The sequence below is a fragment of the Brachyistius frenatus genome, unplaced genomic scaffold (genome assembly GCF_029030835.1).
Source record: "Brachyistius frenatus isolate BFR_SWC_R1_liver_20210118 unplaced genomic scaffold, ASM2903083v1 Contig_3, whole genome shotgun sequence".
Taxonomy (NCBI): Eukaryota; Metazoa; Chordata; class Actinopteri; family Embiotocidae; genus Brachyistius; species Brachyistius frenatus.
This window is the reverse complement of record NW_027210602.1, coordinates 9,609,444-9,628,083: the sequence shown is the minus strand read 5'-3', so window position 1 is coordinate 9,628,083 and position 18,640 is coordinate 9,609,444. Positions and strand designations below refer to the sequence as shown.

General features: G+C 40.5%; 2 protein-coding genes across 4 annotated transcripts in view; one reads left to right on the top strand and one right to left on the bottom strand.

Moving 5' to 3' along the window:
- Nucleotides 1-513: 513 nt before the first annotated feature.
- spag8 (sperm associated antigen 8) lies at nucleotides 514-5,142 on the top strand. Of its 3 annotated transcripts, none has more exons than XM_069707212.1 (6): nucleotides 514-666; nucleotides 2,060-2,210; nucleotides 2,465-2,510; nucleotides 3,703-3,817; nucleotides 4,412-4,474; nucleotides 4,978-5,142. In XM_069707212.1, the coding sequence occupies exons 1-6, from the start codon at nucleotides 598-600 to the stop codon at nucleotides 5,083-5,085; spliced, it is 552 nt and encodes a 183-aa protein (XP_069563313.1). In that variant the 5' UTR covers nucleotides 514-597; the 3' UTR covers nucleotides 5,086-5,142. The 3 variants fall into 3 exon arrangements, with proteins under 3 accessions (XP_069563313.1, XP_069563324.1, XP_069563335.1); XM_069707234.1 differs by lacking the exon at nucleotides 514-666 and adding an exon at nucleotides 829-911; XM_069707223.1 differs by lacking the exon at nucleotides 4,412-4,474.
- Nucleotides 5,143-8,805: 3,663 nt separating this feature from the next.
- Nucleotides 8,806-18,640, bottom strand: part of npr2 (natriuretic peptide receptor 2) — a 64,137-nt gene continuing 54,302 nt past the window's right edge. The window contains exons 17-22 of the mRNA XM_069705820.1: nucleotides 18,247-18,370; nucleotides 16,316-16,384; nucleotides 16,002-16,176; nucleotides 13,276-13,374; nucleotides 11,338-11,429; nucleotides 8,806-9,370 (exon numbers count right to left, since the gene is read on the bottom strand). Of these exons, the coding sequence (XP_069561921.1) occupies nucleotides 9,308-9,370; nucleotides 11,338-11,429; nucleotides 13,276-13,374; nucleotides 16,002-16,176; nucleotides 16,316-16,384; nucleotides 18,247-18,370 (622 nt within the window). The 3' untranslated portion in view covers nucleotides 8,806-9,307. The remainder of the gene's footprint in view (nucleotides 9,371-11,337; nucleotides 11,430-13,275; nucleotides 13,375-16,001; nucleotides 16,177-16,315; nucleotides 16,385-18,246; nucleotides 18,371-18,640) is intronic.

Sequence of the window (18,640 nt, the reverse complement as noted above, 5' to 3'; positions counted from 1 at the left end):
ATGCATATGACAACCAGTAACATGCACACAAAAATAAACCATAAAATACAAATTTTAAAAAAAGGCAGCAGGAGGAAGAAAAAAAGTAATACTGATGTCAAAAGAATATCAAAGATCCCCTCCAGACATGTTTCAAGTTGTTTAGAAAATAGTCTGATTAAGAATGTGTGTCAGTTATGCTTTTGTCCACAAAAAGATTCAACTATCTTGTAAAAACCCTGAAAATATATTTCTCCTTTCCACTCAAATTTCCAGAATTTATGAATTTGCAGATGTGTCCAAATTTATTTCATTTCTATTGTTTAAGTGCTGGACGGAAACTGTCTCATACTTCGTTGTAAAAATCCATTTCCATTTCATGATACTTGTGAATGTTGCACTTCCAGCTGAGGAATTTATGACAAATAGCCTCTTCGTTCGTTCCGTTGTCATGGTAACACTTCCGTCAACTGAAGCCTGTTGCTAAGTGAAGGAGAGTCGTAACTTCAGCCAGAGGACAGGGAATGTCCCATTTAACGCGACAGTCAGTTATTCAACGTTACGTCGGGTCTTTTTTTTTTCTTTTTCTTCCATTTTAGTTGTTGTCTTGTTGCTACAATGAGCGGCCATCAAACCAATGAGGAAAATTGTGTTGGAAAATGTCTCCTGCACATCTTGGCTGAAGAGGTGAGTGCAGTCAGCGCTGGTCTGAGTTATCCTGCTGAATGTTAGTTAACGTCTCAGTCAAACTCACTCAAGACATGACTGAAAAATAAACGACTAATTTGTTAGTTTCACTTCGTTAACACCACGACCGTGTTTTTTTGTTGTTGTTTTTTTCGTATCATTAGAACGAGGAACAGACATAACGTCAGACCTTTATCACAGGAAACTCGACCTGACACACGTGGACCTCGTAATTCCTGTCATTAGTGAGTCATTAGTGTCATTAGTGAGTCATTAGTGTCATTAGTGAGTCGTTAGTGTCATTAGTGACACAGGTACACCTGCAGTGTTTGACAGGTCAGGTCGCCAGCGGGCTGGTTGGACCGCATAAGACTGGATATTAAAAAAAAAAAGTCACACCATCACCTTTTTCTTTGTGATATGTTTGCCCTCCCATTTGATACAATCTTTATATAATGTTATTTGTTCAGACAGTTAGAGAGGAGTTGCTGGTGTATTTTGTTTGTGAGAATCCTTTTGGATCACTTCGACCCCACGGTGACGTCATCGTGTTAGAAGAGGCTGTGCATGGTATAGGAAACCCCCTGGGGTCGAGACACTGGGAAGAAAGGGATGCTGAAGGTCTGGATGAGAGGACTCTGATGAGCTCAGTTGGAAGAGGATCAAAGTAAAATGCACTGAAATAACAACTGATGAAGGAGAACAGATTTGAAGTCTGACAGGGACGGCATGATGAGCTATCTGAGATCGTGGCGAAATCTGATTGCTTTACCGTGGACACCCGTTGTCAGCTGATTAGAGGAAGCGGTGAGAGGGAGGAAGACTTGAGAATAGATGAAGCCTAAAGATAAAAAAAAAAAATAGTCCACCTGATTGAACTGAAAGTGTCCTTTCAGCTGGCGTACTTCCTTTTTTGATTTAAAGCCTATGTATCAGTGTATTTTCATCCGCTTCAAAATACTTGTTGATTAGTTGTTTGATCTATAAAATGACAAAAATCACCATTGAAAGAACCAAGAGCTTATGGTGACCTTCTCAAAAATATATATATATATTTTTTTGTCTGAGCAAAGGTCCAAAACATACGACATTCAATTTACTGAATATAATTGCATTTGAGATGATGATGTAAACAGAAATCCAAACTGCTGCCGATAAATTTTGTTTTGATTTATGGATTAATTAAACAAATCAGAACACAGATTTAGGTGATACAAAGATAACGAGTGAACATTGAAATAATAAACTGTAAATAGCACTGTCAAGAGTATTCATCTTAAATTGATACCTGCCATTGAACATCACCATCTTTACAGCGGTAGTATTTATATCATTGCTTCTAACCAGAATGCATTTTTTTTTTCATCTTAACCCCGTCTGTCCTTTAATTCAGGGAGCTCTTGACACCGAGGAGACAAAGATGCAAATCCGGAGACACGGACACAAAGGGATTCTGACGATGAACCAGGAGGCTAAAATGGAGACTATGACCACGTTGAAAGCAGCTTATGTCACTCCGAGGAGTCCAGGGGTGAGGCTGAAGGGTGCGTGTCTTTGTCTCTCACCTGCCAGAGTAAGGAACTGCTGAATGTGTAGAAGCCACATACAGACTGGACAAGTATTTCAGAGGAGCCGAACAGATTTCTTTCAGGTGGAGGTGTCTTAATACCAGATTACAGCGTTGGCAGAGACACTGAAAACCGCTGTGACCTCTTTTTTTAATTTTTTTATTGCGATTCAAAGTCTTTTTAGAGGATTTGCTACGGACGTTCAGCTCATCTCTCTTTTTATATTTCAGGCGTCCGATGCGAGCTTTTGGAGAAACGTGCTGCCCAGATGACAAGGTAAATCAACTATGAACAAGTCTTTTGATATATAATATAGAAATGAATTATTTCTGGAAACAATTTTGTTTATGGAAACGAAGACCACTGCCTGAGCGTGTCTTGCGGGGAACATGTTGGAGCAGAGTGATGTAATATTGACACGCCTGAGTTTGTTTTACTGTTCAATCCCAGCTGTAATACCTTTTAAATCAGATTTTACGGTGTTGTTTTACATGGAGGCCAGTCATCCTAATGGGCTTTATAAAGTCTATCCCCACAGATGTGGGGTGGTTAACATCCCGCACGAGTTAGCTGCTCATAAAGAACTCAAAGCGGCGTGTCTTCCATGAAGACAAACTTGTCCAGTAGTAGACAGTGTCTCACCCCTCAGTTTTGAGCCATACTCTTAATTTCCTGGATTTAATGATTAGACACCAACGCTGCTTGATTCATATTGTGTGACTGTGCGGCTGAGCGCTCAGAGGTTTTGTATTTACTGGCTGTTATGTTAAACACAATTATAAATTGGTATAAGGTCTCTGTTCTTCCTGGTGTGGATGGTCCTGCAATATGTGACCACGGAGCCACCGAGTGTCATGTAATGATGATGGTATGAATAAACAATTGCTTATATCACCAGTCTTAAACGGCCTACATACCATCAGCTCACCCACACAGTTGTTTGCATCTATTCGAGCTCTTTGCAGGGCTGTGTGGGCATGAGCAGACTGTGCTTGGCTGCTCGTGTTCCTAAACCCGCCAGACAATTTACACCTTCACTGTTTTTGTGAATGCGTCCTCGTTTCCGTCACCGCGTCGTTTCCATGTGTCTCGTTCATGAGTTCAGAAAATGTCCAGAGAATTTGAGGAATGGGAAACCCATCCATTATTCTGACATGTTCATGCATCATTTCAAGATGGCTACCCTCACTATATTGTGATATTGTGTGTTATATTTTGGGAGCAATATTAGCCTTTTTTTTTTTTTTTTTTTAATTTTAATTTGTCTGTTGACATTGTTGTGATGAGGTTTCAATGCCAACGTTTTTGGTTCACCCAAAGAGGTGAAAACATTTCATTTAATAATCATGTATGTACTTGTACTTTATGTTACTCCTTAGAAAAGAAATACTTCGATGTGCTGAATCACGATGAGGCAGACGGACCAGACTCTGTTTGGTGCTCACGTGTCATCTTCTTGTTTCCACAGTGAAAAGGCTCACGCCGAACGAAACCCTCCGACTCTCCAAACTGAGTACTCCTCCACAAGCCACACGGATTTCTGTGTCAAGGGATTTGTGCCCCGCAAACCTGAAACAACACAAGTATGTGTAGGTGTATGTTCTCTGTGTGTGTGACGAAGCATTTAACGGTCACGAACAGGGATGAGGTCAAATTTATGATGTTCAATCTGAAAAAGGTGCTTTGTCTGAAATGCAGCTTCAGGTTTGGAAGTGACTTTAAGATTCTGATCATTATGTTGCACCAGTTTAACATCTGATTGGTTCATCTGTTTGTTGCATTTGTGTGTTTTCATCTCTTCTATATATAACTGGCTGTTTGAATGACGACAGAGAATTTAAGATTGAATGTGACACTAAAAGACTAAAGAGATATTTGTTGCAGTAAAACCAGGTATTAAATCTCCCATGAAGAACATCATCAGATGTCAAGTGCAGCATGAATTTGTATTATGATATTGCCATTCATTTACATATGCCAGTTAATTCCTTAATATCAATAATATGAAACTAATCGTCATAGCTTGTTGATACAAACTACACATGGCTGTGCAAAATGTTTAGTCCATCTCTGATGTAATTATTACAATAATCAAAGCACTTTATCTGATCTATAAAAATGTTACAAAATACTCTTCATTACTTCTCACTTCATTTTTGTTCCTGTCTCATTTCCAGGTTCATGATTATAAAACTGATCAGGCCATCACATTTTGGAGTGACAATTTCCAGCGCATACAGGTGTGTCATTCTGGGTTGTTTTTTAATTTACTGTTGTCATCATATTTTTGTTTGGGTCAATCCAAAAGCCTCATTAAATAATTTCAGTTTCTTATAGGTGATTGATTTATGGGCCAAAAAGGATATGTGATCTGTGTGAGAGAGATTTACTCTAATGATGAACACTGTGGTCGGTAGCATGTGAGCAGCTGTTTGTTCTCTAATGACATACAGTCACTAATGGCGCCAGATAATATGTCTGAGGAGAAAGCAGCAGCAGCAGCTCTTAGAAGAGTTGCTCTTATCCACCAAGGTCGGGCAGAAGATGATTATTGACTCTGTATTCAAAGCTCTTTCCCATTACTGCCTCTCTGTACGATGTATGTTTGAATGCTTATTATAATTTTGTGTCATATTCCTCAGTGTTGATGTCTTTAACTCACTTTCAGAGCATATGGCCCGGAAGACATCAAGACATGATTAATGACAGTGGAACGTTCTTCTTGTGTTGTTCTGTGTCTCAGGGTATGACCGCTGCACAGACCTCGAAAGCACCGTTCAGGAAGTCAGCGCTGTTCACCACACCGATCAGCCAGCGGCTGGATGAAGAGGAGCTGCCACCTGACAGCTGAGGCTGTATGTCAGAGTATCATTACACCAGTTCATTCCCGGTTCATATTAAAGTAATAATCCACTTTAACTCAGTGATGGTGACTTTGGTGTGTGTTTTTTTTGTACTGCATTTCACCGGGACTCTGATATCTGTGCACTGACTGTAATTCCTATGGTGTTGAAAATGCTGAAGCCATTTCTTGTATATCTTACAAATGCATGTATGGAAAGATGCTTATGTAACTGCAGTGTTCCTGCCTTAAAAAATGCACAAACGTCAATACAGTCAGCTGGTGTAATGACAAAACACAGACAGCAAGACACAGACACTTGGATTTTAAACCAGCCAAACAAACGGTCTCTGAACTTATAACAAAACACTCTCACAGGTTTATGTTTTATGGATTTAATGAGAAACATTTCCCTCCATGTTTGACTTCCTAATAATGTATTTGTATTTGTCAGCACAGTGTGTGACATCTTTCAGTTTAGACCCAAAGTGTTAACGGTGACACGCAGAGCTGAGCGCAGCCACAAAACAGCAACTAAAACAAAGACAAGATGCGGCTTCATGGATCCTCATGTTTTCTGATCGTCCTGATAATCCTGATCTCTGCACAGTTGCTCATCCTGACATCCTCATCCTCATCTTCATCTTCTTTTCCTCTCCATGTGTTTTGTTGGTACATGCCTTTTGTCTGTTTAGTCAAAGTACCAGACCAAACCAGCCTGCTACAAAAACAAAGAGAACTCAGTGATCTACAAACTGGAAAGATTTACTTTAATACCATAAGAATACACCTGACAGCATGACTAGGTGTCCAGTGTTGTTGACAGTGTTGTTGACAGTGTTGTTCACAGTGTTGTGGCAATCCTAACGTTGGACTAAATGTACAGCACTTTAGGATCATGAATTCTTCTTCCTCTGACCCTCATATATTCACCTGTGGAACCTTCCATAAATACAAGTAAACTACCTTTACAAAGGTTTAGCAGCTACGTTTGAGTTTTCACTTCAAATTGTTTAAAGTTGTATCATAATCTGAAATGAGGATTTCTTTGTTTAGTGATTGGCTGGTGCTGCTTTAGTTTGGCAGAGACTCAGTTCAGTCAAGGAACTCTCCACTCAGAGCAAATGATTTTATATACTGATAGATTCTTCTGTTTGTTTTCTCCGGGTGCTCCGGCTTCCACGCACACTCCAAAGACATGTCTGCTGTGGTTAATTGGTGATTTCTAAATTGAAGTGGTGAAGATGTGAATGGTTGTCTGTTTTTCTGTGATGGACTGGCAGCCTGTCCAGAATGGAGTCTGCCTCCCAACGAGGTCAGCTGGAATAAGCTCCAGAAGCTCCAGGCGCCCTGTGATCCTGTCCAGGATAAACAGGGTCTAGATAATGAATGGATGGATGGATCGTCTACTTAAGGGAGCTCTCCATGAATATAAGCAGAGACAAGGAGTCTTCTGAGGAGAACAAAACACCCCCCGAACACACTTGAACATTAAATCCTATTAAACAAAAAAAAAAATGTAGCTCAAATCTTTAAGGCTTCTTTTTACATTACGGTGGTCTTTACTGGCCGATTAACATTAGGTGTACCTTGACAGGTTTGAAACAGCTGGGATGGAGCCCGGCCGCTGACCCTGCAGAGGGTAAAGCAGCTTTCACCGGTGGAACTCAATCCAGGTCACATTTCACAAGTTTGCTTTTTTCTTTTCAAAGTGACGGCAACTTTAGTACTTAGTGTGGCTGCAGCTGACTGTGATTTGCCCTGTTTCCTCATGCAGTCCGCACCATGCAGGGGTTGTTTGTTCGCAGGCTCCATTATTCTTTTTCCATAGTATCTCTGTTGCCTTTTGCAAACTCTAATTATTTCTATCAAATGATGCAGAGCAACAAAAAGCAGCACTTTCCTGCAGCACCAGGTACATATTTTTCTTTTGTCCTTGAGCTGAATAAGAAGAAAAGCAGCACAGAGGAGAGCGTCCCCGCCTTCACAAAGATGTGTGCTCGCAGGCCACAGCATGCAGACGGGAATTGTCGGGAATCACAGATTCATATGTGTTCTGTCAATCAGAGGACAATTCACAGCTTTGCTGATCCTTTCTGAGCTTTCAGCAGGGATTAGTAGGTGGTAGCTATGGCGACAAGTAATTTTAGCTTTTATTTATGCAGCTTTTCTCTCCAAACATTTCATTATCTCATGAGATGATACAGGAAAACCAATTTGCCACTGAAGCACGAGGCCTCGGAGCAAATTTGTGCTCAACATTTCAAATTAAATGTGATATGCAATTTTCATGTTTGTTCCAATTTAATTTCACTTGTTTATGTGTTGCCATGTCATACAGCAGATGGGGCATTTCTCTGATCTGGACCAATAGATGACCCACTGAGATCATTTCCATGTCAGTGGATATGTTTGGATGTCCTGGTGGTTACACGTGTGTACTATCATTGTTTTAACATCATGTAAGTGAATGTACTTCATGTGAAGCAGGTCCTATTTACTGTCAGTTTGTACCTGTTATGTATTAACATCTAATTCCAGTTGCAAAGTTAAGCATCCAATTTTTCACAATTCCAAAAGTTGGAGCAGGATTTTACACTCACTGCTTTTCTGAGAGCTTTTCCAGAATCCTTAAAATCTTCAAACCATCAGGGTAAAAGATTTTTACAAAACTTTCATTGTTTCCAAATCTAAAAAAAGGTTGTGGTCAGAAATTAAACGTGCGTCTGCTCAATTAAAATGTAAATAAGGTTATATTTGTCTGTGTTAATATTGAATTTGATTGTATCATGTTCATAATTTTAAATCCCTTAAACATCTATGTTTTTCACTCGGGAATCACCAAATCTGTTTTATTATACAAGACACGAACTCCCTCAGTGAATTCACGTAACAGATATTTAAATGAATTCTGAGAAATGTTCGACGCATACAGCCTTTTTCTTTTTCTTTTTCAGTGTGCTTGGAGGAGTATTTGTACTTAAGTGTCTCGGCTGTATGGAAGGGCAGAAAATAACAGATGACAAGATGACAGGCAGCCTGGTCAGTCGAGAGAAGTTAGCAGGTCAGCGTGGGGTTCAGCGGAGACCTCCGTACCGCTCGCTGTGGCTCTAACAGGCGCTGGCAGTGTGTCACGGTGAGAAAGTGGGCGGTAATTACTGCAGTGCAGGAGGGGAAGATGTTCTCCTGCAGAGATGAAAACACACACACACACACACACACACACACACACACACACACACACACACACACACACACACACACACACACACACACACACACACACACACACACACAATGCCTATCCCCCCATTCCAAAACTGATAATGAGCATCTAATGAGCGGTGATGTCATCACAACAAAAGAGCCACATACAGGCTGCCTGCTACCAACTGTATTTCCTCCGCATCTCCTCTCATCTGTCCACAACTGCTCTCAGTTAATTAGGCTGCAGATGCATCAGGCTGTTTTTCTGAGGCACACTTGTTGTATTTTAGACATTAATAATATAATATTCCTGGTTTTAAATGGATAAGTCTAATACGTGGCGGATAAATCTGTCAAACTGTCATGACTTGTGTGTGTGTGTGTGTGTGTGTGTGTGTGTGTGTGTGTGTGTGTGTGTGTGTGTGTGTGTGTGTGTGTGTGTGTGTGTGTGTGTGGGGGGGGGATGTGTGGGAGAGGGAGAGGGGGGATTAAATGCTGCCGGTCCATAAATGAAAAAAAGAGTGTTTTACTCCGTTTATTGAACAAAATATTTTACAGTATCTTAGATATACATATATACATATTATCTTGTACTGTGTAACATGGTGATGAACCCCTGCAGTGACATCGATTTCAACGCTGTGTCTCCAAACTTCAATGGATGTTTTAAGGAAATAGTAATACACCATTGACTTCCAAACACATTATACAAATCTTAATATAGAAAGCACAAAAAATAAGAATTTATCAGTGAAAAGTACCCACTCTTAGGACAGAGATTCTTCATACAAAACAACTTTTATATATTTTTTTACTTTTTTTTTTTTTTTTTTTTTACTGTTACAGTTTGCAGGTAATAAATATACCTGGAATTCCCTCCGTTTGTGTTGCATGGTGTTGTTCACCCTTCCTCTGCAGGCAAATCACCATTAAGGACTTATTCTAGAACAAATAAAGTAGTGACTCGGCCACTGGAGCTCCTGCTGGCATCTCCGCTGCTGCTGCCACATTATCAGCAGGCCTCTCAGATAACATACACATCAGTCTTCTCCCCAAGAAGCCAATAAGTTCTCATTTTGCCTTTGCCCTGGAAAAACACAGAAATCAATAGGTTCATCAATGGAGATGAAGGTGGAGGGGGGTGAGGGGAGGTTGACATCCTCTATTAGTTCTGCGCTTTATTTAAGGGTGACCCTGAAGCTTACACTGGCTGAACTGCTTCTGCTTCCACCTCCACCTTTCTCTTAAATGATGCACAATGTATAATCCAACCATGTACATTTAAAAATGATGTCGTCAAGTGGAAACCTTATTTCTCAAAAAGGTCATCATTTTCTTAAGGGGCGATGAAAAAGACTGCTCCTGTGCATTGCAGCACCGTGACCCACTCGGAGGAGGGGAAAGTTATAACCTTCGTGAATGCATATTTCAAGTTACGTCGCTCGAGCAACATCTGCACGTGGTTTTGTGACCACTGGCTCATGTGTATTTGTGATTTCACCGTGGACCTGAAAATGTAGCAGAGGACACATCGAATTTTGTGTCACATTTTTGGGGAACAGAAATGAAGTCACCGGGAGCCAAATCTGGTGAGTGGGATGCTGGTGGGGAAAGTATTGTGTTGTGGGCAAGAAATGTGTGCGTTTTCAACACACTGTGAGCGGGCATTTTGTCACGCTGGAGAAATAAAGTGCCATCATGCTACAGAAAGTCCCAGTAGAACTTAGTCTGGCTTTGGGAGATGAATTCAAAGTGCAAAACCCCACGAGTATCAAGGAAAACCCATGTGGTTGCACTCCTCACATAACAGGCCTTCTTTGGTCTCTGACAGTTGCTTTCTGCCCCTCTTGAAACACGAATGTCACTCAAAACACCTCATCCAGCTCATTGCTTCATGGCCATCAGCTTTCTGAAGGATTTCAAGGGTCTCTATTGCCGATTTCCAGAGTTTGACTCAAACTTTGATGTGCACTCTCTGCTCAAGTTTCATGTCCGTGGTAACATCGCATGTAACTCAGGCGCTGATGTTGATGGAGCGATGAAACGTGGAATACTTACTCTCACAGGTTACAGCTTCCCAGAGCTTTGTGCACGTCAGTGTTTACTGTTCACCCGCAAAAGGAGCAGACTCCTGATTAACCCTGATGACGCTGGAAGGTTCAGTCTGTGATGTCAGTACAAATAGGGCTAAAAACCCAATGGAATAAAAAATAACTACTGTAAGCTCTTCAAACAAGTGATGACACTCATCAAATTTTAGGAATCTAAAACGAACTGTATGAAATATGATATACACATACAGACTTAACCGTAAACCTTTACAAATGCTTGAATGAGGGCTAACTACTGATGTGATGACATTGGCTTTGGCTGATACTGTAAAGACAACGCTGGCAGCGAACAGCTACTGCATGCTCGCTGCATCGTGGAAAATATCCTTCAAATTAAAAACCCAGCAGGATAAATGAGTCAAAATGAGTTAAGACTATTTTTTTCACACACACTTCAAAATGGTCCCCCAAACCACTTTTGGGTCACAATCCACCAGTTGAGAACCATTGTGTTAAAAGAATAGTTAATTGAAAACTTTGGTGGAGAAACACTTGACCTGCCATTGTGTCTTAATTATTAAAGTTATTTACCTCAAAGCTGTTATATTTAAAGATCTCTAAAGAAGCCTTTAAAACCTTTTGTGTGGGCTGTCTGTTACAGTAGAACATGAACTCCTCCTCAAGTTCCTAAAATCTTCCCCTGAGGACACAACCTCAGTGTCCTCAATCGACCCTGATTTTACAGAGTAAACTATTAATCAATAATGGAAATCATTACTTGTAGGTCCATCCAGTAACATATGACTCTTTATTTATCTAATCTTATTCCAGAACAGATTAATTAAAAAAAAAATGAAATAATTCAAACTGCAAATGTAAATACAAATAGATTAAAAAAAAAAATTCATGTTTTCATGCCTAAAATCTGATGCCAACCGACTTCATTCAGATGTGTTCTGCAGTGTGAGCACTCTTTATTCAGTGGTACGATGTCGCTTCTTACCTTCATTTCTACATCTCCTCGTAACTGGAGATCAAAGTAACCAAACTCATCCAGCACTTCTTTGGTGGCCGAGGATAGGTGGATCTTTAAGGCTGCAAGAAAACAGATGACATTTTCACAACGTGAGGGACAAAAACAACTGTAATATCTAAAATACCTCAACCAATACAGCACACGAGCCGGTCCCTTCGGTCCCATCAGCAGCTGAAATGCTAACGGCGATGAAAACTGGTATTGTTTTGTCCAATTAATGCACACAGTGCAGAGATGTGAGACGCCGTTCCTGCCTGTGAAGCTCGGAGCTGCACAGTTTATCGCTGGCTAAGGGCCCTCAGCTGTAAGTCCTATCAATTATTTACCAGAGGAGGCACAATACAGGAAGCGGCTCAGTAGTTAATCAATACATCTGATGATTCACTCGCAACGTATCCAACCACAGTTTCATAACACGAGCTCCTGTCACTGCCAGTTAAGGACAGGAATGTCAGTGTGGAAAGTATTGGACTCAGCAGGTCAATATGTCTTCTATTCAGCTTAGAAATCATATTTGAGCTGAACACTAGTTCCTCTACTGGATCCAAGCACATGAACAGATACCTGTTTCCTTTAAGATAAGAAGTGATGACACAGAACAGTTACACTGTGATGACAAGGAAGCAAAAGTTTTGTGCAGCTAAAAAGTTGCCCTTCATAAGTACAAATTTGAAAGACATGTACAGCATAGTGCTTTTAAGCTTACCAACGAAATTACATTGACCATCTTATTCACATAAAATCATAGTATTCTCTCTCTCCTGCTGATGTTCATGTGCTCTTAGTGTCTCCTACGTCACTGACTTTGAGCTGCCAGTCAAGATGAGAGATCGAGGGAGTGACACTGACCAGAAAACATTTAGAAAAAATTGGATGACTGTTTTTCACAATAATGTCAAAATGTTTTATTTTAGATTTAGAAAACAAATTTTCTGTGAAATATATCACATTTGGATGAAATGTAATTTCATCCTCCATCCAGATACATTTTTGGGACCTACATAGGAAGGAATTTGGGCATCTTGGACACAATGACATCACAAACCAAACATAAAGGATTAATTTCAATGTTGGTGCTGCACAGAACGTTAGAGGACATGTCTGGTGTGTTTTTTTTTTTAATAATAATTACATCCAACTACGAGGTCTGTGTGTCCAAAGCCTGATAGATCTGAATCCTCAGAGCTCCATTGTTGTATATAACAATGAGCCACACTGTTGAGTGACATGTTCCTTCAGTACCATGAACAGACACATGTTTTGTTTTGTTTTTAAAACAATCCCAAATACACCTAAGAAGTATGAATCCCCAGCTAAAAGTAGTCCACGACAAACTCAGACTTTATGCCTGTTTGGTTAACGTTTGCTAAAACTGTCTGTAAGTCAACTTATTAATGAGTCAGATAATTGTTTCAGCACTGAATCTGGTGGATTGCTGACATTTAGAAACATATTGAATATGCATATACAAAGTAATTAATTTGCATATTTATTTGCAGGTCTGTCTGCAGGAATACATTTTATAATCTCTCAGTTGAAGTTGTTGTGAATGTCTAAAAGTCCAAAGTTACAGACTTATCTCACATCCTCAATCCTTAGACCGTTTATTTGGATAAGGAAAAAAAAAAAAAAAGAACAAGTAGGAGAAACATCAGGAAGAGCAGAACAGCAGGGATTCTTCTATACGGACGCAGTATAGAATATGGTGATACTGAATGACAGATAAATCTATTGTACACAGCAGAGTGACAGCAGAGTGACAGCAGTCTCCAAGACAAAAAGATTTGTGTAAAACTTGTTCCTCCCTGCTGAAACTCCAAATCTGTGACGAGACATCAGGTACAAAAATCCAACAGGCTCCAGAGTGAAAGAACCAGAACAAAAAGAAGTGACAGCGATCCTCACCTTCTCCGTTGGACTCCATTCGGGATGCCGTGTTGACAGTATCTCCAAACAGACAGTATCTGGGCATTTTCAACCCAACCACACCGGCACACACCGGACCTATAAAACACAAGCTAGATATAGTCACATTTTACAATGAAAAAAACAAAAACACAATCATACCTGGACGGCTCGGAGCTGCAGTCGTTATCACACAACCACCTCAGTGAAAATGTCATTAGAGAAGAAGACAGAGGTGTGAGTGACTTGAAATTGTGCACAGAAAGCTTTAAATTACTCTGACAAAGCACGATGGTCCTCTCCTGTTGCATGTCGAGTATCTAAATAAGAAAATAAACAGCGGCGCCATGAGCTGATGCAGTCGAAATACTGTCACAAGCCTCTCTTGTTGGATAAAACATCCGGAGTGTTTAGGTCCACTCCGTATGTGGACATCCAGACGGGGGGAAGTTACAAATCACACTTGCCCCACACTTGATGCACACTCTAGGTACACCTAACTAAAGTAATACAGTAAGAGTCAGGAATAAATCCATCCTCCATGAAGGTTTTTGTTAAGAGAGTTTAAAGAGGTGTTTACTCAACTTTTTGCTTGTTCTCATCCCTGGGCATCACATACTGTCGTGTTGTCACTGCTTACTCGTTGTTGCTCAGACATACACTCAAGGTGCTTTAGGTTTACACACCAAAACCACGTGGTTATAGGTTCAGGAGAAGATTTTGGTCAGGGTTTAAATAAGTCATTTCATTCATGCAAAATAAATCCATGTTCACGGCTCTCTTGAACATCAGTCTTCTGGGGGAAAGCTCTGTGTTTGTTCAATCCAACAACGCTGACCTTTTACCTACGTTGACTTTGTCACTCTCTCTAATCCATCACATCACCTCCTCCTTCATCCCTTACTCTTAAACCCGGGTGGTCGCGGTGCCAACGCCAAAGGACACCTTGCGTGCATCTCTCCGACGCCAACATCTTTGCCAAACATCAGTATTTGACGCTCTAGGAATGAAAACCGGCTCCATTTTGGAGGCTGTGGTTCGTGCTGCTGTTGAACTGCATTCTTGTAAACTTTGAGATCTTCACAAAACGGGGTGGACAAAATATCAGAAACAGCTCCCGACAACAGCACTGCAAACTACTAAGATGGAAATGATTTCTATTCAGTACTAATACATCTTCAGTGAGTCAGTGTTTTACTCATTCAGTATTAGACAGGAAACAATGTTTTCATATTCAGACACTGTCACGTATGTCTATTTATGATTCAGTACATTCTAGTGCAAATAGACTGAGGATGAGAAGAAATGTGCCCTGGTTGGTTGCTAAAATTTTCAGAATTTATCACATGCATCTACATGCAACAGAAAGAGAAGAGAGAGGCTGTATATCAGAAATCCTGATGCTATATTGATACATTTTCCCACAACATATAATGTTATAACAGCTGCATTTCCTCACAGTGGGAGTTGAAACTAAATACATTCTCATAACTGTAGTATGCAAGTAGTCTGATTCAGACCTTTGAATCTTTGATTCATTCAAAAAGAAATGTATTTTTTTTCCAGGTCAAAAAAATGAGGCCGATGGTTGACCTGCAACAGCACCGAGTGCTGCTAGAAAAAAAAAAAAGCCTCTGGCTCCATAGACTCCCATTCAATTAATCTCATAAAATTCTTAGTCAATGTATTTTTTACATGATTAGTTTTCTGGCTGTCCATCTGAAAATAATCCTGTCATTAATTAGAAAATAAGCTTGAAAAAGCTGTGTTTTTGAAAGCGTGTCTGTTTGATTGACAGGCCTGTGCTGCAGTCAGGTCACAGCTATCGGTGGGCGGGACGTAGTATCGCTGGGTTTCCAATCAGATCGAGTCGGATCCACTGTCGTCCAAATATGGTCACTTCCTGCTCCAAACCACTCCGAACTAGCAAGATGGCCATGGCCAAAATCCAAAGTCACAACCTAAGAGCGGCTGTTCACAAACCAATGGGCAACATCACTGTCGGTTACCTCTTGGTTGTAGCCTGGCTCCGCCCACCTCTTACTCACAGCTGCAGTCTTATCTGTGATTACAGTCTGTTTGCGTCAAGGTTTGCTCAGAGTCTCTGAACTGCGGACCAATCCACGACCAGTGTGATGATGTTGAAGTTGTTACAATAAAGCTGCGGTGAAAGACTTTTGGCACACAACATACGGTATATGATGGTCAGTGCTGATTGGTTAAAGGCTTCTCCAATAGCCTCAATATTAATCCGAGGTCTGCGCCCGTTAGGATGCAACAACTGGAGACAATCCTCAATGGAGCGTGGCCAGACTCTGTCTATTATCAAAGGGAATTTGGGTCTGGGAACACCAAGCTACTCACGTTTCCTATCTGGGCTCAAAGAACAGTTCATGGACTTTAAGCAGAATTAAGAATAGGAAAGTAATCTTTCTAGTCCAGAGCGGGAATCATGGCAACATCAATTAAAAGTAGCAAAAGAAAGCCTCAAAAAGCATTGGGGACAAGCATGGACGAGATCAATGCGGCTCTTGTAAGAGGACGTACTATATTTGTTCATGGATTGGTGTGAACAATGTTCTCTCCTAAACACAAAGAGAATGACACAGAAAACTGCAAATAAAAGAAAATACATGATGAGGTTCAGCCTTTTGTGCTTTGCTCAATGCCACAGCATGATTCAGAGCAATTTGGAGCAATCAGGAGCGATTAGGGCTCAGACTCACCTGTGTGTATACCTATCCTGAGTCTCAGCTGGTCGTTGGGTCTGTGTCGGATCTTGAACGTTTTGACCTGCTCCAACAAGGCCAGCGACATCCCAGCGATCTCTCTGGCGTGGAGTTTGCCGTTTCGGACCGGCAGCCCAGACACCACCATGTAGGCGTCGCCGATTGTTTCCACCTGAAGGACCAATCACAAGAGATCCCAGTACTGAGACTGTCAGTGATTCCTGCAGGACTTTCACAATAAAAAAGACACAGCATGTGTTAACATGAAGTAAGAGACCAAACTTCAGTTAACATCAATTATCCTGACCTACCTTGTACACATCAAAGTTATCGATGATGGCATCAAAACACGTGTACAGATCATTGAGCAACGTGACAACCTGCAGAGAAACAAAGACAAGTTCTGATTCAGTAAAGCAACAGTGCTGCAAGAAGAAGATAAGAAATTAAGTTTTTTTACTTCCTGTATGTCCTCTGAAAGTATTATGGCATCAATGAAAAATGTAAAAACAGTGTAAATCCAACAAGTGTTAAAAAGCCGATCAGATTGGGAGACTAGTGTGTCTGTGAAACCTCACAGTGTCTCACTTTATTTACACCCACTGAGGCTTACTGAAAAACACATTTACAAGATCATAAATCACATCTACAGAGGGAATATTACACACACAACCTGTGTTTAATTTGGAGAATTGCATTAGTTCAGAACATTTGTAACTATGGCAATGTCAGAGGCTGGCTGTTTATTCAAAGACTATTACTGATAATATTTAGGCTTCATTTGAAATGTTCATTTTGTACAATTTGTGTGTAAAAATAAAACCTGCTGGACATTGTGTGCTGTACTTCAACAGTGAACAGTGCAAGGTGAATGTGAATGACCGGGACATACATTTTGTTCAGACTGATAAAGGCCCCTTTCACAAATCACACTCTAACACCTCCATTGTTTAAATATGCACAATTTGTGTAACAAAATAATCTAACTTCCCGGCTGGTTGCTGATGTTTTGTTATGTAACTTAATGCATTTCTTCCACCAACAGTCAGTCAGACAATTTGTGAAATAGTGTAAAAACATTTGCTGAAAGGTCCACTGTGTTAACCATGTATTTGTGTGTGTAGATATGTGTTGAGTAGAGCATCAGATACAAACAAAACACAGATGCACCCATCAAAATATTGCTCTGCAGCAGCACTGGTGGTAAAAATTCTACAGATGACCTTGTATTTTAATTATTTATTTGAGTAATTTATCTAGAAGGTGTCTGTTTCTGAGGGACACAACAACTACAGTCAGGACGAGGTGAAGAATTTTCACCTGTACGTGACCTGAGAGGAGCGACTGCGGACACTGTACAGGAGCGGCTACCTCCTCTGTATGGCTCATGTTCTCCCAAAATTATGCAGTGACGCTTTTCAAAGCAATATTTAATGAAGGGTTTATAGTGTATATATGATGTGGATGTGAGCAGTTTTAAGCATTTATAACATAATTGTCAGCTACTATAACTCTTCCTGAGTCATAAACTGAGACTGCTGTATGCAGTTGTAGTCATAATAAAATAAATACGTCTTCATAGGAGATAAATACTGCATACTTATATCTGCTTACAGCTACATTACAATGTTCTATAAACAGTTTATATGAGGTTTATCATTCTGTATGAATTACACGATGACTGTTTCCTGCACTTGTTTGTTTTGTTTGACTAATAGTAGAAATACTGTAGATTTAATATAACAAGGTTTTTTTTCTGTCCTTGTCAAGAAGCATAAGTGGTTCTTCACACACTGACAATATAATTAAAGTGCTGAAAATGAGAGGAGCAAATGTTTGTTGTCATGTTCGTCTGACGGGGTGAGATTGTCCGTTAGTGCTCGACCTGCTCTAGCAGGTGAAGTGTTTAGTCTAGAAACCTCACTTTGGTTTTCCAGTGAGAGGGAGATACTGTATGTACGTGGTGGTAAAACATGACTCAACCCTGCGTCAACATACTCTTCCATCTAACAGCTGTGCTATTTTGAGTTGCGGCCCGTGTGTGGGAACACACACAGTGGAACTATGAGACACACTGTAGGTTAGAGACCTGCATCGCGATGCACGAGTAGAGAAAGAGAATTCGCTGCAACTACGATCATGGCCGCTGCTTTTTAAAGGCTTCCAAGATCAGTTTGGGAGTCAGCAAAGGTGTACTTGTTTACTTCACGTTCTCTGTGACGTATTGATCAGTAGTGTGCACCTGTAGCGGCGTGCTCTCCGCAGACATGGAAGTGAAGCCCACGATGTCGCTGAAGTAAATCGTGACGCTGTCGAATGCCTCCGCCTGCACCGTCTCCCCTCTTTTTAGCTGCTCTGCTACTGAACTGCACAAAGACACAGAGATAAGTGAGGTCAAGCTGTTCCTGCTGCAAGAAAACATATCAAAAAGCATTAAAGGATCAGAGGACAATGAATGGACAAAAACGTCCAACTAAAAACTCAATAATAAAATTTTCTAAAAATGACGTTACGCCTGGCAGATAAACCAGTTATCGGTTTATCTCTGTTAATACTGCTCACGGTCATTTTTGTTTCATCCAAAGACACTGTGAGTTAATCAAATTCACAAATGCGGTGAGAAATAATATCTGTCC

Excerpts from the sequence above, each read along its gene's own strand:
- spag8 (XM_069707212.1), top strand. The coding sequence starts at position 598 with ATGAGCGGCCATCAAACCAATGAGGAAAATTGTGTTGGAAAATGTCTC. Across the intron at positions 2,211-2,464 it reads TCCAGGGGTGAGGCTGAAGG|GCGTCCGATGCGAGCTTTTG; the intron begins GTGCGTGTCTTT and ends TTTATATTTCAG. Across the intron at positions 4,475-4,977 it reads ACAATTTCCAGCGCATACAG|GGTATGACCGCTGCACAGAC; the intron begins GTGTGTCATTCT and ends TCTGTGTCTCAG.